The sequence below is a fragment of the Macrotis lagotis genome, chromosome 5 (genome assembly GCF_037893015.1).
Source record: "Macrotis lagotis isolate mMagLag1 chromosome 5, bilby.v1.9.chrom.fasta, whole genome shotgun sequence".
In the NCBI taxonomy this organism is placed as follows: Eukaryota; Metazoa; Chordata; class Mammalia; order Peramelemorphia; family Peramelidae; genus Macrotis; species Macrotis lagotis.
This window is the reverse complement of record NC_133662.1, coordinates 183588432-183615365: the sequence shown is the minus strand read 5'-3', so window position 1 is coordinate 183615365 and position 26934 is coordinate 183588432. Positions and strand designations below refer to the sequence as shown.

Genomic DNA, 26934 nt, shown 5'->3' with positions numbered 1-26934 from the left:
TATTTCATATCAACTATGCTTGAATAGACATAGACTTTAATTTTGTAAAGTTAGGTGACTCTCAAGCATTTTGCACAGACACACACACACACACACACACACACACACACACACACAACTAAAAACATGTTCTAATTCCAGATTATACAACCAAAAATCAGATTTCCAAATAGGGTGACACATGGATTATTACTCTTCACTAACATAACATTTCAATTTTAAAATCTTATTTCTTAGGACAAAAACAACTGGAGAGATCTTAACTTTTACCTTTTATAAAGAGATTCTTAAGGATTTGAATCTTATTCGTGTGATAAATTCAAGCATTAATTTAACTCTTTGCTTAGGCCACGGAATGGCTACAAATTCAGATCAAAACAAGATCTTTCCCACTTACAGTTTATTACAGTAATTTGAATGCTTTCATATGACTTAATAGATCCAATTACAATGGTAAACTTTTTCTGTCCTGCTAATAGAAATTTTACTATGAGAATTATAAGAAAGGACATGGTTATAATAACATCAAAACTGGGCCTCCAGGCCTATACCACTACAAGTAGCTTAGTACACAGAACCAGGTGGACAGATTTCTAGTTTGGTAATTTCAGCATTTCCCAAGGTAACCTCCCTACTTTATTCCCAGGGACAGATATTCCCTAACTTTAGATCTCAGATATTGCTGCTGAGCTGTTAACTGCTTAAGTTTCTCTGAAAGCACTATTTAAAGGTGGTCCAAGAGGTTAGCAAACCTAAAAATGAAACTCCAAAAAAAAAAAAGGAATTCAGACTCCCAGAGTCTGGTTAATCATAGTAGGTTGCACTTAATTATTATCAATATCAATATCAAATTATTATTTCAGTAAATGGAAATTTAGAGGCCTTCCACAAAAGACTTTTAACACAATTTGTTTGAGTAATTAAGAGTTTTGTTTAAACAAACAATAATCAGGTGACCTCATTTCAGTTAAATTCACAGAAAGTTGTTATAAAGCAATTATATCTAAATAGATATCATATAATTTTTGCCTTATATTTTTTAGTCATGTGATCCTCACAGTAACTTGGGGAGGTGGGTGTCATTATTGTTCCCTACAGAATAGTAAACTGAAGTAAACATAAGGATAATGGCAGTATTTTAAATTTCAAGGCCCAGTACTCTTAACCCCTCAAAATAAAAAAAGATTATTCATAAATTAATGTATTTCTATTTTTTTTATTTTAGTTTTTTCAAGGCAATGGGGTTAAGTGGCTTGCCCAAGGCCACACGACTAGGTGTCTAAGGTCAGATTTGAACTCAGGTACTCCTGACTCCAAGTCCAGTGCTCTATCCACTGCGCCACCTAGCTGCCCCTATTTGTATTTCTTAAGACAGGACTTTCAAACCTTAGATGATTTTAGGGTCACATTAAAATAAAATAATTATTCAAGAGCTGCACCTAGAACAAAACACAAGACACTATTATAATAGTTACTTTGTAGTCTTATGTTATTTAGGTTTAGCAAATGCTAGGAAAAATCATGATTCTTTTGACTTATTAGAAAGTGGGGGAGCACATATCATCAGTACAACAGATGAAGACTCAAAACGTGAAAGCAAACACAAAACAACACAGCAGTATAAAGGTAGGTGCATCCAGACTTGTCTGCATCATATAGGTAGATTGAAAGTTTTAAGTGAGATGTTCCATCCATAATATTGTTTAAAAACAACAAAGAAAATTAGCATCAATGAGTTACTTATTAGTGATGAAATTTCAAAATCTAATATATATTTCATGCAAATTAGCATTTTTTTTTTGCTAGTGAAAATTAATACCCATAGGTGGGCCACATAAAATCGCACTGTGGGTCATTATTTTGGACAGCCCTGTCTTAAGACATGTAATGACAATTTCTAGCTCTGTATAAACTTTTCCTCTAGTTACTTAAAGAACTGGATCAATTCTTAATCCCCTGCGTCCTTTACGTGTATTTGAGACTTTACAGCTAAAGAATTTTGCCCTAAGTATTCTGCTTCCAATTCCCATCCTCCTGGGAATTTCCAACACATACATATACTATATATATATATATATATATATATATATATATGTATATATGTATGTATATATATGTATATGTATATATGTATGTATATGTATGTATTAGGAAATACATACAAAGTTCTACAAGTAGTTTAAATTCATACCTATCATAGTTAAGCTGGTTCACAGTATGCTGAGCCAATATTTATGTCATTGGTTTTAGGATTTCTTAGCTAATTAGTACCCATGGGGGAACATACACATGGACAGAAATAAAGAGAAAATAACCCTAAACTTATATATTTTCATTTCATATGTATATTTATATTTAGTTAACGAAGTCTCTTTTTAAGGTCTTTGAGGCCAAATTTGTCCTAATTTTATAAGAGACAGTTTAATAACAACTCCTGTGATATTAGAAGAGGGACTGATTCTGCCAGAAGCCCAGAACAGTTCACATTCCCTTGACTAGCCATTGGCCTCCATACCTTGCATCCAGCAGGGAGGGAAAGAGCTGCAGGGTTCTCCAGCAGGTCCTTTCCTGCTGAGAGATAACCTGCCAGGTGCAGAGACCCACACAGCTCATTATTTTGGACAGACCTATCTTAAGACATGTCATGACAATTCCTAGTTCTGTATAAATTTTTCCTCTAGTTCTTTAGACCCCCTGCCTTCTTTACCTGTCTTTGAGACTTTACAGCTAAAGAATTTTGGCCTAAGTATTTAGCCTCCAATTCCCATTCCCCTGGGAATTTCAAACTATATAGGAAATACATACAAAGTTCTACAAATAGTTTAAATTCATACACCCCAACCTATATGACTGGCAGCTGGAGTACTGGCTGAGTAATGGGAATGGACTTAGGAATGTGGGTGCCAGAGTTAGAGACATCCCCATAGGCATCACAAAATAGTTTGAGCTTCAGGGTGCAAATCTTCTATCAGGGGAATTCAACTCAACACTCTCTCCAGTTCCAGTGAAAGCATTTATTTTTGGGGAATCTTCCAAAGAGAGACAGCCACCCACCTGAGAAGAGGGGGAGCAAAGATGTAGAAAGATGAGGTAATCAGTGAAATGCAGATGAGGGACAGTAGCTCAGAGAGGAAAGATGTAGTAATTGGGGACATGCAGATGAGGATTGGTAGCTCAGAGATTTTATCTTTTCAGAGTAGGGTAGGAATTTAGGGTCTTGTTGATTAGAGGAGTTATCTTGTGCCTGGGGGCAAGAATTTACCAAGCCCATGCCTGATGGCAAGGTCCTTCACTGAGGTTCTGTGACCTCATCATAAAGGTAGTCTGAGGCCAGATTCTACAAGGCTTTAAATGTCAAGTTAAGGGTTTATATTAAATCCTAAAGGCAGTATTAGGTAGTAGTATGAAGTACTACTGCAATAATGATTTGATATTGATAATACTTAAGTGCAACCTACTATGATTAATGAGACTCTGGGAGACTGAATATCCTTTTTTTTTTTGGAGTCTCATTTTTAGGTTTGCTAAGTACTAATCAAGATCTTGGGGTTAGAGATAGTCAGATCTTTATGAGGGTAATTTTGATGGCTTTGTTGAAAACATTCAGAGGTTGGGGAAACTGGAAGCAGAAAACTTGTTATTAGTAGACTTTTGTTATGATCCCAACAAAAGGTGATTAGGCCTTGGATGACTTTTTTGAAGAGGAAAAAAAGATGATGCATATAAGAGATGTTATTAATGTAAAATGAAAAGATTGGGCAACTAATTGAATTTAATGAGTGAGAAAAAATAATTTTTTTGAGATGGCAAACCTGGATAACTGGAAGACTGATGTTTAACCACTGCAGAAATAGGTAAGTTTGAAATAGAAGATTTAAGGGCAAAGAAAATGAGTTGATTTGGATATCTTGAATTTGAGATACCAGTAGATGATCTAAGAAGAAATGTCTAGTTGGAAATTAGTGATGTGAAATTGGGTTTCTAGAGACAGTTGGGAGAGGAAGAGAGAACCATTTATTTGGAGCTCAGGAGCTTATAAAATCATTTAGGAATAAAATTATTTAAGAAGAGGGTGCAGAGGGGCAGCTAGGTGGTACAGTGTATAGAGCACTGGTCCTGGAGTTGGGAGGAGCTCAGTTCAGATGCAACCTTGGATACTTAATGATTGCCTAATTGTGTGACCTCAGACAGGTCATTTAACCCCATTGCTCCTTAAATAAATTTAAAAAAAAAGAAGAGGGTACAGAGAGAGAAGAGAAAAGGACCCAGGATAAAGCCTCAGATAGTAGGCTATGGGAAATGGGAATGATGCAATAGAAGATACAAGGAGTGGTTAAAAGCTGTTGGATTTCATAGTTGAAGACACCCATAACTCTGGGGAAAACATTTTCAGTTGAATTGGCATTGTCCAAAATTATATTGCAAAGCACTGAAAAGAAATTGGGAGCCAAAATAGTAGAAAGGAGGAATTAGAAATAAAAGTGGAGGATAGTGTGTATGAAAGGGAGAAAAGGTTGAATAATTTGAGGAATTTGTAACATCAGGTAAAATCTTTTAAGCAGGATGGAGATGTGAATTTTCCGAAAAAAAATCAAGAAGAGGCAATTATAAGAAAGACTAACCGAAATGACAAAATATGAAGTCCTAGAGAAAAATAAAAAGCTGTCTAATATGGTAGAGGACTTTTCTTGTGTGAAGGATCACAGGAAGGAGCTGGTAACGAGGTTGACTACTATAGAGCTTGCAGTATTCTGGATTTAGAAAATAAATTACGTCTTCCATGTGCACTGTGCCAAGTGCTTTATACAAATAGTATATGATACACATTGATCCCTTACAACAATCCTGGGATTTGTGACTTGCTGTGAGTCAGATAGCTAGCAAGCCTTTGAAGTTGGATTTTTAACTCAGGTTTTCCTGGACCCAGGCCCTTGGCTTTTTCCACTTAGCTGCCTCAAGAAATTAGAAACATTATTGCTTTTTTAAAAAGAATCTTTGACTTCATTAAGAACAAGCCTTAATCTAGGTACTTTTAAATAGGTGAATCAGCCATTTATCTAAAACTGGAAGTGACCTTAACGACAATCTACACTGATTTCTTTATTATGCATATAAAGAAATTAGGGTCTAGGGAGGTGGAGTGATACAATTAGTAAGCATGAGTTATAACTAACTTCCCTAGCAGGGAAAATGTCCAGTCTTATAAACAATTTGAATTGCTTTCTCTTCCCTTCTGAACCAGCCAAGGTTTGAATCATCAGGGTTATAGTCTAATCTATATGATGGGCCTCAATTGTCACAGGGGTAGTGTATAGTAATATGTATAGACCTCATTAGGCAAGAGCACTTGCAGAGGTTCAGGACCTTAGGTCAATTTAGGATTAGATGGAGTTGGCCTGGTCTGATCTCAGGTCTGATGAGTTTAGGAGAATTCCACTAGTTCCATAATTGATTGGGAGTCAATTTCTTTGTCTCCCCTTTTGTCTTACTCTCACACACCTGCATATAGGTACATCAGCCATAGGGAAACCTCAGACTTGGTGATGTATATCTCAGAGAACCTCCTCCCTATGGAAACCAAACACCCTATATTCCTCGCAGTCCTCCAGCTGCATCTTAAAGGAAGAAGGAAACTCTGAGGCCAAGGTGAGAACAGAGTACATTTCAGGTAGAGATAATGAGAGATTGTGTGTTGGGATGTTTGTGAAAACTAGAGCAGATTAGTTTTACTGGATCACCAAGTGTGAGAAGGGTGACTTAGAATATACATTAAAACTGGAAAGATAGCTGAGAGTTAGATTACAAAAGGCTTTAAGAACCTAAAGCATAGTTTGATCCTTGAAGCAAAAAGAAGCTCCTGAAATTGATAGAAAAAGGGAATCACATAGTCATCTCTGTGCATAAGAATGATTATTTTGGTAGCAGGGAGAGGTAGGAGATTTGAGTCAGGGAGACCATTGTATAAGAGAGCCTAACTGTGGTGATAAGTGTGAATGGGAGAGAGGCAGCAGTGAGGGATGTGAGAAGTGATATGGGGATAGAAATGCAGTCCATGCAATTGATTGGGTATGTAGGGTAGTAAGAGGAGGAGTTGAGGGTAATATGGATATTATGAACCTAGGACTTGAAGGATGGTGATGTCTATGACAGAAACAGGGAGATTTAGAAAGGGTGGGGAGATAATGATAAGTTTGGGATATCTCTAAGTTGGGATGTCTTTGAAATAACCAAAGGAGTTACTGAGAGGTTAGATTACCAAGAGAGAGACTGTGGAGGGGGAAAAAAGGGTCTAGGTCATAACATTATGGAAACCTAAAAGGGTAATGAGATTCATGACAGAGGAGACCGAGAAATTGTTAGATAGAAGAATCAAAAGAGAGTTGTGACAGGAAAACTCAGAGAAAAGAAAATATCCAGGAGGAGAGTATCAAATGAAACTGTTGAAAAGGATAAGGGTTGAGAAAAGACCACCACATTTGAGGATGATATGCTTGGGAACGAGTTTGAAAAGTTTTGAGGGCTGATTATTTTTGGTACATGTTAACACATTTGAAAGCCAGACTGAGGTGTGGGTAACAAAAGTAAAGCTAAAAATAGTGGCACCCTTGTCCACTGAAGAACTGTCATAAAAAGAAAAATTTCTTCTGAAATGACTATTAAGTCAGCAGGGCAAATTAAATAAGCAAAAATATTAGTCCCTAATGGTACACAAAACTGTGTTATATATTCTGTGAGTACAAGATAGTCCCTGACCTCAAGGAGCTTAAAATATAATGGGGATGAGTTCATATGCATATAACAATTAAAATTAAAAGTTGAAAAAGTGCCACATGAACAGCAAAGAAAAATTGTTATGTAGAGTTCAGAGAAAAGTAGTCACGGAGTGGTGGCAAAGTAAAGGTTTTCTAGAGGGGATAGAATTTTGAATTAAGCTTGAAAATAGACTGTGGGGGTAAGGGAGTTTTGAAAAATAGTTCAACTTGGAAGGAAAGAAATGATCAAGAAAAATATCTAAAGCAGGTGGCTCATATAGGGCAGGCAGGGCTTGTGAAGTTGAAAGAGTGGTGAGTAAGCATTTAGAGAACTTTGACGAGCAGACTAAGTGTTGTGGTTTGTCTTGTAGGTTAGGGAACCTCTTGTGTAAAATAGAATTTATTCACTCTTTAAAGCTTAGTGACTAGATCTTTGTGCCTTGGACCTTTCTGGTGTGAACTCTTCCCCACCTTGTACTTTTTTCCTGCAGTGTATTATGGTTCTTAGTGTATGAAGGAACATGACTGGTCTTATACTTTGTCCTCTTAAGGATGTCCTTCCCTGTACTTGACAGTGATGTCATTATATATACATACATACATGCATGCATATATGTATATGTACATATATATATATAGCTATATTATATACTAGTAGGGGGCCATGACATATAAATACTTATAATACAAAATGGAACAAGATTTCAAATGAAGTCTGTGTTTAAGAACAGAAGGAAGATTTTTCCTAAAAGGATCATGGAAATTTAGAGACTTGTTTGAAGATCAATGCCCTTAAAACAGCATATCAGAGGAAATAATTCATGATGCAGTATTAAGCCATTTAAGCTTCTCCTTATCAGATTAGGAAGCCTTTGTTAACAACTTTAATGACATTAGTCACCTGTTGTAGAATAGTTCTGCTCTTCCCATTCTTTCTTTCTTTATACTATTTACTACTTACCTTTGCAGCTTTAATCAATTTCTAGAAGAAAATGTTCTCCTGCTTTGCCATGTGGCATTTCTTTTTTCTCTCTCCCTCTTTTTTCTTTTCTTTTTTGAAACTGCTTCCTGAATTGAATGCTGGGCAGGAGTCAGCCTGTTTCCTGCCCTTCGAACATCCAGCCACTCTGCCTGCCCACCTGCTTGTTCCCAGAGCTTTTTCACACGTGCTACCTGAGCACTCAGAGAATTTCTAATTGTACATTGAATAGGATAACATAGAATTGTTAGCTTGTTTCATTTTTATTACTGGAAACAATCAGAAAACTTGACAAAGAACAAGAATATTAGTCATATATTCTCCCATTAAGTGGCAAGTTTTCTAAGAACAAGTTTCTACTTTTTCTACTTTTTCTTATCTTGGCAACCCCTATCATGCTCAATACATAGTAAACAGATACTGAATAGTTGATGATTGTTTATAGTTTAGAATGTTAAAGGATTTTAAAAAAGTACTTAGTTATGTGTATGAATGCACGTGTTTTTAATTCTATGGCATATGGACTTTTTTCCATTAAATCCACAACTTTATGTATGTGCTAAAACCTGAAATTTTACTTATTGTACATGCCTGATACATTCATTTTTTTATATATCGTTTTTTTAAACTACATTGTCATTGACATTCAAAACATTTTGAAACTGGAGATCAATTAAATGGTGGAGTGAAATTTTTTAAGAAAAAGAAAATATTTTATTTATTTTGAGTTTTACAATATTCCCCCCATTCTTGCTTCCCCCCCACAGAAGGCATTCTGTTAATCTTTACATGGGGTGAAATAATTAATAATAATAATAATAATAACCAATAATCTTTGGTCTGTATCATATTGATGTCATTTGAGCCTCAAGAACTACAGCTTCCTTTGAATAAATGTAATACAATAACTAAGCAATCAGTACACTGCAACACATTATATAGGTGTTACCAGAGTTGCAAAGTTTAGCTAAAACTCCTTCAAACTTCCTGTTTAATATAGGCATGCCCAACCAGTGCATAATATTCCAGTATATCTGCATTACAGAAATACAAAAGAAAGTTTTACATGATATCTAAAAGATTCATTAACAACTTGGGATAGGGTTGGTAGAATATTTCTTTTGGACTTGATTAGTTTGTAGCTAGAGGTTGGGAGGAGTATTTCAGTCACAGGAATTTAACTGACCTAAGACAGGATAATGCTTGACCAGGACCACAGAGAGATGTTCATAGCTAATCAGGCTGGATCATAGAGTATATGGATTATAAATGAAGCTGAGGTTAGGGGTATGTTGCTAAATTGTGGAGGGTTTTGAATCCCAAGGAGAAAAGTTTGAGCCTTACTCAGAAAAGTAATAGGAAGCCATTGAAGATTTTTTGAGCAAAAGAGTGATATGATAAACTGCAGAAGAAAGCTTATTTTGATAGTATGAAGGATGGATTGGCATGAGAAGAAAGTGAAAAATAGAAGTTTTAGGAGATTAGCAGTTTGCATAATAATAAGGGTTTATTAGGGTGGTGAAAAAGAATGTGGAGTAAAGGAGAAAAAAATTTCTGAAGGATTAAGAATAACAATTAAAAAGTCTTTGAATAATAGTGAGCAAACTGACATTGATGAGAATAATAAGAGAACCATATAGCAGTAGAGTAATAGTATATAGTATATAGTAATAGTAGTATAGAGTAATTTACAGCCTTCACAATTTCTTGAGATTTCATCTTACAACCCACCCACATCTCAGCAAATACGAAATAGTTTTCAACTCTTGTTGTCTTGCTCTTTTTTCCCTCTGTCTAGTTGTTAACCTATTCTTTTGTCTCTTTTTTCATCTTTCCTTCCTTTCTGCCCTATTCATTTCTCTCTCATTTAGAGTATATTTTTGTTTGTTTCTCTCAGCCTTTTTCTTTTCTTTCTTTTATCCCTCTTTTCTCTTTATCTAGAGTTAAGATGAAATTAAAGTTCATTGTTTTGTTATTGGATAAAGAGTGTTTCCTATTCTTAATTTAAAAACCAAGTGTATTTAATCTATAATTTGTACAAATAAGTGATCATAATCCTAACTGATAAAATTAAGTTGCATTTTCCTTCCATTTCCCTTCATTTGCTTTAATTGATTTTTGTTTTCTCTTTGAGGTCAATGTCCTGGGGAAAGTTTCCCACTCCTTATTTAAATAAGATAGATCATCAGTTGGGTCTGTAAACTGAGACCAATTAGGGATCTGCCTTTAAAGTCTAAATCCTCTTGAAGGGTTGATACCAAAGCTTTATATTTGCTTAAGTTTTTTAAAATAATAAAGGAGAAAATACATAAGAACTTAAAATTAAGTAGCTTTATTTGAGGTATGTTATCATAACTGAATTGCTTCTGTAACTTATTTCAGTGCAGATAAACTAGCTTTGTTTTTTGCAGTCAGCTGACCAGTTTTTACCTTCATGATCTGAATTTTTTAAAAAGTTCCAAATCAGTAAGAAAAAGTGATTGGAATTTTATTTCCCCTTAATTTCCAAGTTGACCATTTTGTCAAGCTACTAAATTGTAATCCAGTAGGCACAAAACAAACATTAGGAAAACAAATTTTAAAAATAAGATAAGCAACTCCATATACAATCTACAAAAATAAAAGATTGATTCTTTGATTAATAATATGATATGAAATGTATACACTATGGTTGTGGGCATAAGGGGAGATAAGCAGAAAAGGATCTATTCCAATATCTATTTTTATGATCACTATTTAAAACTTAATGTTGAAGTTATGCCACATACCATTGAAACTGCCTAATTTTAAGTGGATTCTTTTATTTTTGTTAGTAATTTTATAAAACCTTTAAGTTCTAAAATTTAAATAGGGTATAAACTATTGATAATTCTAGAAAATAAAACTCTTGAAAGTGAGGAAACTTGTTTCTTTGCCTTTGTGTTCCCCCTGATCCATAAAGAAATGTAGCACTAAATAATACTTTACCTAGGATAATAACTTAGATTTAAATGGTTTAGAAAGAATACATTAGACTTTCACATGTTAAGTATCTGGACCGATACTTTCTATGTGATTGATGTCTAAGGTCATTTATGTCTGTGTTTGGAACTGTTACTTTAAACCACATCATCGTCAGAGGCATGCACAGAAGCGAACACTCATGTGACTCTTCCCCCTTCTCAGATTAAATAGAGCTAGAAGGGATTTTAAAGTTCATCTAGTCCAACCCCTTCCTTTTACAGATGAGGAAGCTGAGGCCCGGACAGCCAATGCTAAACCTTAAGATCAGAAAATTCTTCTTGGTCTCTAATAAATTATGCTACTGCCCATTTCCTGTTCAGTGGAGATGGAAAACAGCTGATTTTTAATCTCAGTTCAGGTATAATAATCCTTCATGTACTTAAGACCTGTTCTCAGAGGCTAAGACTTGGGGGGAGGAGAGAAAATCTGCCTACACATGTTGCTTACAGCCCTCTTTTTTGTCTTTTCCTTCAGTAACTTGATATGTTGGGGGCCAAGTAAGCTCTCTAGTTAAAATTTTGAGACTTTATTAGTGTATCATCCATATTTTACTGAGGAGTCAATAGATTTTTATTTTATTATTTAATGAATTATTAAAGTATTAAATTAATTTTGTATAGATAAGCAAAAATTTGCCACAATTAACTGGAATATAAAAATTAAAATGAGAGACAGAAGTAAGATTGAGATTAGAAAGTACAATAGAGGGGAAAATGTCCTCCCATCCCTCAAATTTAACAAGTCTAGAACCAGTTTCATTATTTAAATCTTATGTTGTTATTAAGCTATTCTTTTCTTTATGTCTTGTCTCTACAAGTAGATCATAAGCTTCTTTAGGGCTAGGTCCATGTCTTATATTTCTTTGTATTCCTCACAGTGCCTTGAACAAAAATAAATGTTCATTTTGTTGATTGAAAGGTTAAAGGAAATGGGATTATCCATCCTGAAAAAGGGGAGACTGAGGGATGATTTAATAACGTCAACTTTCATGTATATGAAGGGGCTCTACTACGGAGGATGGTAACCAGTGATCTCAGGATCTACGACTAAAAATGTGAGAACAAAGTTGCTTAAACTGCAGAATGAAGGGTTTAGGATAAGTTATATGGAAGTTGTTACATTAGAATGAAATGCTATACAATATTTTTCTCTGGTGATGAATCATAATAGATTAGCTTTTTTATCTTCTTGGATCACTTGTGGTGTAATCTTTTCTACTGATGATCAAACAGGCTAGATAACCTTACATGATCCCTTCCAAACTATGATTGTATAGTTTCTTGAAGACTTAATCATTATGGATTTCTATGTAGACCCTGGCAGCTGCTGGACCGGGCTAGCCATACAGGGAGGGAATGGGGCCAGGGGAGATCTGAGCATGTACAGTGTAACTGTCTGTAAGCTAAGAGATCATCAAGCCATGGGACAGAGAAGTGGTGACTGACTGTGGTCAAGAGCAAGCCAAAGGTCTAGGATCTGAGATATTGTCAGTGTGGGAAGAAATAATCAGAACTCAGGTCAAAGCAACCAAGCATCAAGGGCCTAGCTGATCAGGTGGTTTGAACATAAGGCATCAGTGATCAGAATAATCCTAAGTGAACCTGATCTTAGGGAAGAGACAGTTTTCTCTCTTCCCTCTCTTATAATTTCTGCCTAGGTAGGAAGTTGTTTCAGAATTTAGGCCTGCAGATGTGGGGAAGGTGGCTGCAGCTGGTTAAGAAAAAGATGAAGGAGCATCAGCTGCAGATAGGATCCTGATACTAGTTAACTAAGAATTTTTTAAGTCTACGATTGGCCACAGTGATTAGTGGATGAGTGTCTCTTGTGATGACTATTAATATATGTTAAAATCAGATTGTATACTCCTTGAGGACAGAGACTGTACTACTTATCTGTTGCATTCCCTGAAGTGTCTGGCACAGTACTCTGCACATATTAGGCACTCAATGGACATTTCTTGAATTGTATTAATATTCAACATGAAAGTTAATTTGCTCATGTCTACAGAAATCATTTGAAATGGAGGATTTGGTTTAATGTGATCCCTCTATCTTTCAACATCAACACCATTTCATGGACTTAGGAATCAAGATCATGATTCCTCCTAATGAAAGTTCATGATAGAAATTATCAACCAAATCACCAAAAATTTAATTTTTAAATTTTTCTCATGCAAAACAATATATAGTAATTCTACAGGCACTTTCTGAAAGAAAAGTTTTGTTAATTTCTTTTTGTTCTTTGACAAATTGAATGATAACTAATTTAAAAAAATGCGTATCTAGTACATGACATAGAATATTGAAAAAATATTTTATTAATCAAAGAGCATTTCCATTGTGCTAAACTATTTTTTTAAAAATTTTATTTCATTACTTTTGACTCAAAAGTACCGGGATACAAATATGCAAGGCGTTGTATACGAACTAAACAGCTATATAGAACAACGGTTGGATACAGGAGGAGACAACCAGCTACTGCTCTATGAATTGAGTAGACTCATCAAAATAGGTAAGAAATATTTTTTAATCATTTACATAGAACTTTGAGAAAAAGTAATATGGTATAGCGTGGTTAGAGGGACCTTAGAGCAATAAGACTAATCAAAGTCCAACTTCTGACCTGTAAGCTTTGTGTTCTGGGAAATCAGCTTCTAAGACTATAAAATTACAGACAAATTGTCAACCCACTTTAATATGGAATTTCCACACTGGAAATTCCTTGCATTGGTGAAAATGCATAAATACATTTGAGCTGCAGAGGAAACCCTGAATCAAAGAGTTTATCAGTTTATGAAATATTTGCAGAAAAATTGAATTCACTGAGAACAAATGAAAATGACTTTACTACTGCATTGTGAAAAAATAATATGCCCAATATCTAAAAAGGTAAATTGAAGTAAAATTGAAATGTCAAGAGTAGGGTAACCAAAATTGTTAAAGATCTTGATATCTTGTAATATGAGAATTAAAGAAACTGACCTGGAGAAGAGAGAACACGAAGAAAAATCCGTCATTCAAAGCTTGTTTGGCCATGGGTGAGTGACATAGCTTTTCATGACTACCTTATCTATAAAATGAGTGCTAGATGATCTTAAAGGTCCCTTTTATCTCTAAGTGGATGATCTTTAATATACATTTCTTGATATCAGAAGTGTTTGTGTGTGGACAAGTGATTAGACTTATCATTTTGGGTCCTTTGGTGCAGAATTAAATGTAAAACTATGAAGTGGTAGTAGATCTCTACAAAAGTAGAATGGGATACTTCGGAATGTGATAAATCTGCCTTCATTAAAGATCTATAAGCAAAGATTGGAATACCATTTTTGAATAGAAAGAATTTGGGGTTCAGCTTGATGAGATGGTCTTAATATTCATTCCATTTCTGAGATCCATAAGTTTCTGAGACATGAAGAGCAGTTGATACCTTTAATGTATTTCATCCTGGAAATGAAAATAGTTTAATTCTCCACAAACCACTCAAATGCAGTATTGTGACATGGAGTTGGTTTGGGGTTTTTTTGAACACTATGCTAGTAGAAAACATTCTCCAGCAGGTTCTTTGATGATAGAATGGATTTGAGGATAGCCCCAACAATAGATGGGTTTTTTAAAAACATATTTAGGTAATTATATAGAGGTATACTACTAATTGACAGAATCCTGAATGATGAATTCTTTGGCAATAGAAATCTATAAAATAAAGTACAAAAATGGCCTTTGATTCCACATAACCCTCTTTACCTTCTGCATGACTAAAGGCAGTTCTGGAAAAAAATTGAGGAAGTATTAACAGACTTAGAGTCTTTGACTGTCTTATAAAATAAACTTAGTGACCAAGTGGATATATTCCTAAAAGAATAAAAATCATATCAATATTGACCTAGCTTTAGGTGAAACTGAAAGATAAAAGGAAGTTATTGTTAAATGGAGTAATGACTCACAAGTCCTGGAAAGTAATTACCAGAATTGATCTAATGAATCAAAGGGCAGCCAAATACATCATTTCATAGTTGCTTTGTCATTTCATAATGCTCATGACAAGTATTTGCAAGTAGACCATCATGAAAGTACTCACAGTGTGCTAATATTTGAGAGAGAAGAGTAGAGAAATTCTACCAAGTACTTGATAAGATTCTCCATGTTAATTCAGTAAATACTACAGAATTATGTCTTTGAGGTAACTATTAATATAAGGGAGAATTTCTTCAATGCATTTTAGAAAGTACAATTGAGAAGGAAGAAAGCAAGAAGACCAACAGCTTTCATATTCAACAGAAATTTCATCCCATTATATTGTCACTATTTTATCAAGGGGAAAATTGAGAACAACTGGAAAATATGGCAGATTCCAAAGACCCTCTCAAATAATGGAATTAGTTGTACCTTAGAAGACAAAAAAATGATTATAGATGTGGAAGACATTTGTGATTCAATTTGTTTAGTTTAGACCATGGACTTCTTAATGCAAAGATCAAATAAATACCAAATTTAAAGAAAGAATATAATGAGAGAAAAATGTATCATGTTATTAGAATACTCCAGCTTGATGTATTGTCAAACAGGGCTTTGACACTGAAAAATCTTACTATTTACTATAATTTGTGCTCTTGCCATTTTTCTTTAAATATATCTATTTAAATTTTTAAAAAAAATTTATTTAAGACAATGGGTTCAGTGATTTGCCCAAAGTCACACAGCTAGGCAATTATTAAGTGTCTGAGACCACATTTGAACTCAGGTCCTTCTCATTCCAGGGCAGGTGCTCTATTCACTGTGCCACCTAGCTGCCCCCTATACCTCTTGTTTTACCATCTATATTTCCTAATTTATCTCTTACCACTACCTCTTTGAGGTATTAGTGTTTTGAGGAGAGATTTTTTTAAAAAGAAGAAAAATATCAGTGCAGTAAAACTAAGTAAAATCTCAAAAAAAGTTGGACCTTATATAGCTCACCTTTGGAAAGAAATGAAGAAAAATGTCTGATCATATGTTGTTTTTGACCAACCTCTAATTTCCTGGCATTCAATTCTGATCATTTTGTTGTTTATTGTTCTTTCCATATCCATTGATGAACCTCTTCTTTGTGTTATGAGTCTTCCCATTATTTTCTAAATTCTTCATTCTTCTTAATTTATGATTTTTTTAGGATTTTTTGCAAGGCAATGGGGTTAAGTGACTTGCCCAAGACCTCACAGCCAGGTAATTATTAAGTGTTTGAGGTCGGATTTGAACTCAGGTACTCCTGACTCCAGGGCCGGTGCTCTATCCACTGCACTACCTAGCCGCCCCAATTTATGATTTCTTAAGGCAGCTTACCTGATGTAAATCATTTACCACAGTGAGAAAACCAGAAACAATTAGCCAGCTTTTATCTCCCAGCCAATGTCAATCCTGGTTTAGAATATGAACCCATTTAAAAAAAAAATCTTCCAGAGTCGAATGATCAAGAATTAAGCATGGTATTGCCTCAAAAAATTGGTTCTAAAATTTGGAGGATGGGTTAAATTCCTACCTCTTGACATTATGTGACTTTGAGCAAGTTACTTGATCATCCTGGCTTCAAAGTCTCAAATAAACCAGTCCATCATCCAAATATCTGAGGGATCCAGGGCTTTGCACAGTGCCTGGCTTCTCATAAGTGCTTAATATCATGAACAGGTAGAAAATACGAAAGATGTAGAAAGATTTCTATAGTTTTTTTAGCATTGATAGCATATATATGGGCTCTTAATTATTGTTCTCCTGTGATGTTTCTGATGATATCAAACATATATCAAACATTCTAACATCTCTTAAATGAGGTTATATTCTTTTGAATATAGCTCTATCTCTAGGAAAAATCAAGTAGATGAAGAATATTGTCTCAGAACATAATATACGTTCAAATGAATAACTCCTAGGATTCTTCTGTACCTGAACAGTGAAGTGGATTCAGGATTAAACAGAAAGAAAGTAGGAACTGTTGTTTTTTGGAAATTTTCCAATACACAATGGCTATATGGCTACAGATAATGAAATATTATAAACTAAGGAGAAGTAAATTTGCAGGTCATCTAATCTAGAATTTATATGTGCCTGTGATATCACCCATAAGGCAAAGGGAAGTTTTATGATAGACAAAAGTAGGTTGAAACATATTAGTACACAAAAATGATGCAGGAGAAGTGATGTTAAAAAAATTAAGAACTGTATGCTTGAAAAAGCAGGAAGACAAATTAAGTAAGAATTGGGTGGTCTACTGGTATCCATGCTATGATATTGAGAAAACTAATAAAAGGCCATAATATACTGTTGGACCCTGTTGCAGATTTATAATAGAATAGAGATTTTAAAAAAATCTAGATGGGTTATGTTTTACACCAGGAGACTCCCAATTTTTTGATTTTGAACCTTCTAACAATTAAAAATGCTTGGTAATTTTGCATATATTTATGCATATATTTACACACATATATATATATATATGTGTGTGTGTGTGTGTGTGTACATAGATATATATGATTTACTTGCTCCCCATCAGAAGGGCAGTGATTGACAGCTTTCACATTATTAAGAATAATATTCAGATTTGAGGGTGGGGATAAGGGCAAGTATGATTGTGCATGCATAAAACACAGGGCCATATTCATACAATCCATGGTTGCTCATAACATCTGTTGGATTTCCTGAAATAGATGGGCCTGCTTCCCACTGTGGAGACTACTGTTACTTATCATTGGAGAGAGTATACCCAAAACTGAGGTTATAAGTCCATCATATTGACATATTATTATTGAAATATAATGACAAAGGGTTAAAAACAATCAGAAATTAGAAAACTAGTACTTTCCAAATCTTTAAATTTCAGTTACTATTATGAATAGTTTGCTTAAATGAGCTTCCTAATTACAGAATTAATTCTGTTTTAAAAAACAAAAAAGTGTTTGTCTGTGTGTGTGTGTGTGTGTGTGTGTGTGTGTGTGTGTGTGTGTGTGTGTGTTGAGGGGAACATCAAGTCAGTTTGATTGAAAATTTTCTATACTCTAGTCTCCCATTTCTCCAAAGAAGGAAGGGTGATAATATTTTTATCTTTTTTTTTCTTTTGACTTTGAATTGGTCATCATTATTATTATTACAGAGGTTTGAGATTTGATGACCATTTATTTGGGGGGGGGAAGCAAAAGTTAGCTGTCTTGGGAGTATCATAGCAAATGATATTTTTCATATACTTCAGTACTTGAGGGGAACAAGGGTTACCTTTATTGATACATTTTATAACATATTCAGATCTTTAAATTCCTATTATTTTTTTCTATCGACCTTTCCTGGAAGATCCACTCAGTAATTTTCTTGATTCAATTGACATTTTAAAAGCACTTATGGAGCATTTTGACTGTCTATTGTCTTTCTTCCTCTTCTGTTCAGGCATTTATTTGGTGATAATCTTTATGCTTTTTATTGGCATATGGGTCATCATTAGAAGCATATTATGATCTATATACACCCATTGTAGGGTGGGAGTCTTGTCCCTTGGATCATTTGCAATCTATATTCTCAGAAAGGACTAGGTGGATAGAGCATCTGGTCTTGGAGGTCAGGAGGATGGGAGTTTGAATCTGGCCTTAAGACACTTGACACTTATTAGCTGTGTAACCTTGGGCAAGTCATTTAACCCTGATTGTCTCACATCCAGGGCCATCTCCAGTCATCCTGATTCATATTTGGCCAATACATCCAGATGGCTCTGTAAGAGAAAGTGAAGCTGATGACTTAGCACAGCACCCCCTCACTCAAAGCCAATTCATGTGCTTGTCCTGAGGTACCTCCCTAATATCATGATCTTCTTAGAAAATGAAGGATAAATATTAAATAATTAATATTTTCAGAAATTGTGGTGTTTAGGAGACATAGCTATATAACAGCTTTAAAAAGTTACAGGTCTAATAACTTGGAATATTTAAAAACCCTGCATAATTTCCCAAATGCAATCCAGCTTGCTTCTTTTCTTCTCTTCATTTCTGAGCCCAACTATATCCATCTGCACTGCTTTTCACTGTCAGAATGATCAGCGTTTTTTAGTCCATTTAATTTTTCCTATATTTATTGTTAAATCCCAGTGCTAACCTGCACTAATTGTATTTCCTCACCTGGAGAATATTGAGGGGACCCTGTAATATTCCACTTCAATCAGCACATTTTCTTCTGCAAAGAGTAACATCTATCCTTTATTTTTACTTCGTTCAAAACATTCTTCACCACAGTGACATATTTGGTGAGCGTATGTTTCCCTGTTGTTGTTAATATTAATCACTGTACAGTTATCTTTGTCTTGAAATGTGTTTGTAGGCAGTGCCACCATCCTCCCAGTCATATGGGCTTTCAACCCGTGTCATTCTCAGTCCTTCATTCCCTCTCACTTTCTGTATTTGATCTTTTGCCAGTTGCTATCCTTTCTAATTTCACTTCTATATGCCTCTTTCTCTGCTCAGACTTTGCCATCACCCTGGCTCAGGCCTCTATCACCTCATGCCTATAGGTCCCTTTGCATCAAGTTTCTCTCTCATCTGGTCCATATTGTATTCAACTGTCAAATTATCAACTGTGCCTCCTAATTCCCTTGACTTCCTTCAAGAAATCTTTCCTAATCTCCTTTAATGCTTTTGCCTTTTCCTCTGTTAATTATCTCTTCGTTTATATCTATCTATAGTTCTTTATCTTCACCATTAGACCATGAATTCTTGAAAGTAAGGACTATCTTTTGTCTTTCTTTGTTTCCCCAGCATGAGTAGATGTTTAATAAATACTTATTGACTTATTGACTTCATAAGGCATCTTTTATAATATTAAAATTTGTGAGATACTTCAATGGTTTTGTTATTGTGAGATACTTATAAAGCTGTATTTTGTTATTAGATAAATGCTTTGAATACTTCTCCATAAGCAACAGAAGCAATGTAAAGATGTGACCTACTACAGCTACTATTCTGAAAATCTTTGTATTCCCTCCTTGAATGTTTTCAAGGACATACTTTATACAAATATAGAAAATTCGTACTATGATTACACTAAAAATTTAGATGTCTTAATCAGGAGTTACTGATATTCAGCAGATTGTCCTCTTTGAAAATTAATATTCTCTTTTTATTTTTTATTTTTTTAGGTTTTTTGCAAGGCAAATGGGGTTAAGTGGCTTGCCCAAGGCCACACAGCTAGATAATTATTAAGTGTCTGAGGCCGGATTTAAACTCAGGTACTCCTGACTCCAGGGCCAGTGCTCTATCTACTGTGCCACCTAGATGCCCTGTATTGTCTTTTTAAAAGCACCTTTCCCTCCTTAAATAATCTTATAAATTGGTCCCTCAGTGATTTCAATGTACTTGGATGATCTAGCTGCTCTTCATAGTTTTGTCCAGAATGCTGATTGTGATTGTCATCATCAAAGATTACAGTGTGAGAGTCCAAAGACAATGTTGTTCTATTATTGGTGACTAACTTAGATCCAAGTAGGAACAGAGACACATTTGTTCCATTTTTCTTGATGACCTCCTCCAATTTCCCCTGGTCATGAATTGATTCTGTAGCTCAATTGGATGTTTGGTTCATGTGCCAAGTTTTCCATAGTTTTATTTTTGCTTTCATTGGTTTTTATCTATTTAATAAACAATATTGCTAATTATCTTCTGGGCTCTCCCTCCACAGTGCTTTGCAAAATTGTTTTTATTCTAAGTCCATGTTAATCTTGGCTGCCATTTCTCTTTGACAAAGAGATTAGTCATTTCTTGCTTATTTAATCTTTGCTTAAAAACTTCCTTTGAGAGAGAATAAGTTTTCTCCTAAGTCTTTACTTATTCTAGTTTTAATTTTTTGAAAGTTTTTCCTTACCTCATACCTAAATATTCTCCTCTACAACTTTCACCTATGATTTCTAGTTGTATATTCTGTTGTCAAGTAGAATAAAACACATTTAGTAAGACAAAATAAATTCCGACATGAGCTATATCTTAACATGTTTCATTCTGGAGTTTAAGTTCATCTGCTTTTTTGGCAGAAGGTGGGTGTCATGATTCATCTCCAGTACTCTGAACTCCTTGTTTGTAGTCTCATCAAACAGAGTTCCTATATAATTTTCAGATGAATTTCTGTCTAATCATATCTTCCACAGCTTGTATTTATGAATTTGTTTTCTCCCAAATTTTCCTTTATTCCTTTTTAAAATTTGACCTCACTAGATTTAATCTAAAGTTCTAGCTTATGAATATCTTTTGTGTGTACCCATTTTTTTACCTAATTTATTGTCAGATTCAAAAAAATATGCTAATCATTCCTTTATCCTAAGCTGTTGTTAAAAATGTTAAGGAGCTATTAGAGAAATGCAAATTAAAGCATTTATGAGATACCACCTCACACCTCTCAGAATGGCCAATATGACTAGAAAAGGACAATGATCAGTGTTGGAAGGGATGTAGGAAATCTGGTACATTAATATGTTGTTGGTGGAGTTGCGAACTCATTCAGCCTCTCTGGAGAGCAATTTGGAATTATGGCCAAAGGGCAGCAAAAATGTGCTTACCCTTTGATCCAACAATACCACTACTGGGTCTATACCCTTGAAGAGATTATGAAAAAGGGTAAAAACATCACTTGTACAAAAATATTCATAGCAACCCTGTTCGTGGTGGCAAAGAATTGGAAATTAAGTGGATGTCTTTCAATTGGGGATTGGTTTAACAAACAAACTGTGGTATATGTATGTCATGGAACACTATTATTTTATTAGAAACCAGGAGGCATGGGAATTCAGGGAAGCCTGGGAGGATTTACATAAACTGATGTTGAGTAAGATGAGCAGAACCAGAGAAACATTGTACACCCTAACAGCAGCATGGGGGGTGATGATCAACCCTGATGGACTTGCTCGTTCCATCAGTGCAACAACCAGGGACAATTTTGGAGTCTCTGCAATGGAGCATACCATCTGTATCCAGAGAAAGAATTGTGGAGTTTGAACAAAGACCAAAGACCTTCAAATTAGGAAAAAAAAACTGTTATTATGTAATTTTGCTATCTCAACTTTATTTTTTTTCCTTAAGGATATGATTTCTCTGTCATCACATTCAACTGAGATCAATGTATACCATAGAAACAATGTAAAGACTAACAGAATGCCTTTTGTGGGGGTTGGGGGAGAGAAGCAAGAATGGGGGATAAATTGTAAACGCAAAATAAATAAAACAAATAAATAAATAAAATCTTTCTAAAAAAATGTTAGTAGCATATTTCCAAGAACAAATTTCCAGTCAAAACTATTATTAATAAAGACTCTCTCTTCAATTCTCTTGGTTCTTTTCATCGTGGCAGAGCCTGTCAGAATTTATGCTTCCCTGACATAGTTTTTGAGAACCTCAAACCATTTCTTCATGATGATGGGGCATCAGAAGCATCAGAGACAGTGCTACAGTACATAGTACAATAACTCATTGGGGATGTATAGCAATCACTATATTTATCTAGACTCATTTCTAGGGAACCTCCTTTAAGAACATTTCATTTAACAATGAAGATTGTCAATATATATTTTAGTTGATTGGTGAAACCTGACAGATTGACATGATTTGGTTAACACAAAGCCAGTAAAATCATCATCATTTTTTTACCCCTTCATTAAAAACCAAAACCATTTACTTCCATATACAAGAATGTAAAGTGCCAAAATTAAGATTTTGGTTCACGAAAGCAATTTATAAAGTTCCTTATAGAAACTTTCGCATATGCACATTTTTTAAAAAATAAAGTGAAAAGCAAATTGAAAGACCAAGTTTTTGAACCAGTTAAAGTTCTGTTTTAGGAGCTTCAGAACAACATGGTTTTAGAACTTTGTGTCATGCTGCATTTGGGTAAGTTTTCTCTAGAAACATACTTACAGCTACCTTTTCCTTGAAAATTCAGTAGAGCTATGTCTTATTTCAATTTATTTTCAGTTCAGCAAACAACTTAATTTTGTCATTGTAATTTTGGGAGAAGATGCCACTTAGGCTTGCTTTATCCTGTAATATACCTTTTTATGTCACTTTCGGGTTGATTACTTACCTGTGATTCACTGACTTGATTCAACCCTTTAAGATAAGAAAAAATCAGGTCATTTATAGGACAAGAGACTAGATGTAGTAGTATGGGTGTGGGAAAGTAGTTTATCTCTTCTGGATACAGAATTATATCACATGAGAGTGTTCTGCACCTTCAGCTTATAAGTGTTTTAAAAAAATAGGGATTCATTTACATTGAAGACTGACTTAGGCCACCAATGCTGTTGATTTCACACTATCTCATCTCTTTTGCTTTCACTGTCACTGAGGGGAAAGGCTAAACAAGCCTAACTGGTATAGGTAAAGAGACGATAAAAATATTAATATCCTTTATAGATAGGATTTTAAGAGAAACTACTTAAATTCTTTGAGTCCCATTTTCTTCTTCTGCAAAATGAGGATAATTAGGGCGGCTAGGTGGCGTAGTGGATAAAGCACCAGCCTTGGAGTCAGGAGTACCTGGGTTCAAATCTGGTCTCAGACACTTAATAATTACCTAGCTGTGTGACCTTGGGCAAGCCACTTAACCCCATTTGCCTTCCAAAAACCTAAAAAAAAATGAGGATAATTATCTTTATCACGATCAGAGGATTGTTATAAAGTGCTTTGTAAACCTTAAACCATAAAATAAATATGAGTTAATATTTATTACCTCCCTCATGCGTTTGCTGGAATGGGGTGGAAAAAAGAATGCTTTTAAACTTAAATAATGTGAGTTACTTCCTTCCTTTTTTTGACATCCATGGAGCTTGATGGCTTCTAATGCAAAAGCAAAATGCATTTACAACAATATGCAATTATAGTTTTAGGGTGGATATAAGCTTGAGAGGCTACATGAAGAAACTGAGACTAGCCAAATTAAGTGACTTACTGAAGGTCATACAGGAAACAGTATCTAAACTTAAGCCTTTCAACTGTCAAGCAGACACTACCACAGTCTTCATGAAAACTGCTCTATATTAGTAGAAACAAGAGGAGAAAGGCTTCAAAATAGCAAAAATAGATATCATAAAATCTACTCAGTAAGACATCTCTTCTGTACATATATACAAATATACATGCAAATAAATAAACACTTTGACTTTCTCTCCCTTATTTTGCATTTACAAATGGCACATCTGATTTGTAAAATCAGTAACCTTTATTATATATTCTATAACCTTTATAGTTGACAACTAAGAAGAAGGAAAAGCAAGAATTTAAAAAATATTCTGAGAGCAATAAAAGGTGTACATTCTTCAGTAGAGAGGAGGGAATCATTAAATGACAACACAGTAACATGTTCAGAGTGATCTGAGTTCTCAAAAAAATAATTTTTGTTATATTCATTGTCATTATTTAATAATCCGGGGAAAGGTGTGTGATATGTTTTAGAAACATTTTCATCCAGAATGATTAAATGATGTTTGCATACTAGAATGGTGAAGCTTAAAAAACGTTTCTCTAAGAAAAATTATCTCAAAAGCATGTTGGTTAGTCAAGATTTTTTTGTGTTCACTGCTGAAACTCAATATGACTAGAATACATTTTCATTAATATTCGATTTTTAGCATAGACCATTAACAATATCATAGTAATTGCTTTAAGTTTCTTTTTTGAGTGGGTAACGTAACTTTGAGTTTCCATTTAAATTCTATGCTAGATTCATTATATACTTAAATAATTCCCTTTACCATATATTTATTAAGTCCTATTAGGTGAAAGGTGTTTCATTTAGGTGCTGGGAAGTAGACAGCAAAAATTAAAAAAAAAAAACTTCTCTGCCTTCAAAGAGCTTATTCTTCTGATTGACAGACATTATGCTAATAATAGTAATAATGAAAAGCTATATATGTTCTTGCACAAATGTTAGGATGGAAAATAGAATGCCAAATGTTGGGAATAAGTTGACCAGTTTGATTGGAACATGGAGCAGAGAAACATATGAACTATCAACTGCTCTTGTTCATATCTGTGTTTTACATTGACAAGAGGAGAGATTGGAAGTAGGGAGACTAATTAGAATGTATGATGAACATCTGATTAGTGGTGCTAGCCATGTGAATGGGGAGAAGGACCAAGGGAGAGATGTTGTGATTGGAGAATCAGTGGGACTTGGTAATTGATTAATATAGAATATGAGGAAGAGTTAAGAATCAAGGATTTCACTGATTTTGGAAGTGTCAAATCCATTCACAAGAATTTAGTGAAATATATTAAAAGTTTTAACTTTGAATATGTGTATATATATATATATATATATATATATATATATAATTTTGAGAATAATCATTGCTTTTATTGTTACTTTGACAGCCACAAGAGCAGACGGATTTTCATTATATTTCCTGGGAGACTGCAATAATGTAAGTATATACTAGATTAGGTTCTGATATTTTATAGTATCAAGAAAATATCTATTCTTTCTAAGATTTCACAGGAAATGACATTAACTAAATGAAATAATATACTTAAAATGCTTTGAGTCATAAAAAACTACTTAAAATTTGAGTTATCTATTAAAATACATATGAATTATTGCCAATTAGTATCTATATATTTTCCAATGAATAAATTTATTTGGAAAAAATTATGAACTACTATTTTTAAAAAAAATTTTGTTTTGAAAATATATTTTTGTTTTTTAAAAGTTGAGGAAATGAAAAATTAGTTTGCTTTTAACTTGTACTTTATTTCTAATGACTCTTTAAAATAAGTATTGGTCCTCAGTAATTGTTCTATACAGTGCAAAAGTATAAGCTTTATCTAAATTTCAAAAATATTATCAGTTTTCTAAAAAAAGTTATTTCTTATTTCTAGGTTCTGTGTTTTCTTTAAATGATCCTGAGTAGTAGGTTGATAGGGAAGAGACTTGTTGAAGAAATTTAATTCTACAAAGAGATCCTTCTTATATCTGCTTACCTTGATTTCAGGACAAGTTCTCTCTAATTTTATTTTCTAGTGGCATTAAAAATAAGCTTTCTTTATGGTTTTTGTCTAACAAGTAACATACAATTCTCTTCATCTTTTAGAGAATCAAATTTTTAGCACTCTGCGTTTGTGTGTGTGTGTGTGTGAACAAGACTTAGAACATAGATTATATATATAGATTTCCTTTGATAATAAAGCTAATATTGTCAAGATTTCTTTTAGATCGAGTTGAAAATGTATAGCAAAGTGCTGACCATATGAAGGATGTTCAAAAAATACTTGGCCACATTAGCTACATACACATGGGTATATGAAGTATTCAGGGAGGACTAGTACCTCTGAGGTGAAGGCTTGGTTAACTCTTTTCAGGATTGCTCATCCCCCTTTGTTGTCTCCCTGTCCCTTCACTCTCATCTGTGGTTTCAAGAAACTATAGCATTCACAAGTGACTACACCTTAGTAAAATCATCTCAGCAGATGGGTTAAACTAGGTTGAGAGTAACCAATGGGCTTATTGGTGAGGTAGGTGGATGTGTACTCCGAGCATGTAAAGACTTCCCCAGGGGAATGAGCATATTGAGAACAATCTGTTCCAATGTCCATGAAAGCAACTGAAGGTGGGCACATGAGGCCACGTTTAAAACTTGGTCAAACATTGAAGATGTTAGGGGCATTCGTTACATCCTAGACCATTGCCAATCATCCCGACTTTCATCACCACTTGACCTCATTTACTCTGGAAGACGAAGTGAGGCTGATGACTTTTTTTTTCTCCCTCTTAAATTAGACCTCCCATCTCGAACTGAAGAATGAAAAAAATCAAACTAAGACCATTTGAGAAAAAACAAGCTTAAATAAGGAAAACTAATTCTCATGTCGTCAAGTTCAAAAATGAGTGCCCAATTACTGGGTCATTTTTAGTTTCCATTATTTGAGAGAGAGAGAGAGAGAGAGAGAGAGAGAGAGAGAGAGAGAGTATGTATGTATGCATACATATGCATATACATCTGTATATGTACTACCTTTTCTTATTTCTTTGATCTTTCCTTAGTGTATAGACCTAATAGTGTTATTACTAATCTATAGTTTTACTCTTTTAAGCCATAATTTATTTTAAAAATTATAATATTTTTAGATAAACAAAAAATATTTTTTTCTCACTAAAATGGGAATCTCAATATCTTTAGGTATGAAAGATAGCTTATATGATTCTTCTTGAATTTTGC

General features: G+C 34.2%; 1 protein-coding gene across 5 annotated transcripts in view; it reads left to right on the top strand.

Annotated features, from left to right (window-relative positions):
* PDE10A (phosphodiesterase 10A) overlaps window positions 1–26934 on the top strand; it is a 394590-nt gene that overhangs the window by 245409 nt on the left and 122247 nt on the right. For 4 of the 5 annotated variants that reach the window (XR_012468598.1, XM_074188006.1, XM_074188008.1 and 1 more), the window contains exons 4-5: window positions 13125–13245; window positions 25094–25143. Coding sequence is in view for 4 of the 5 variants with exons in the window: in XM_074188006.1 (XP_074044107.1) it covers window positions 13125–13245; window positions 25094–25143 (171 nt within the window). In the remaining variant the exon portion in view is untranslated. Of the gene's footprint in view, window positions 1–2128; window positions 11093–11652; window positions 11789–13124; window positions 13246–25093; window positions 25144–26934 lie in introns of those variants that run through there. The other variant, XM_074188009.1, reaches the window with a different exon arrangement.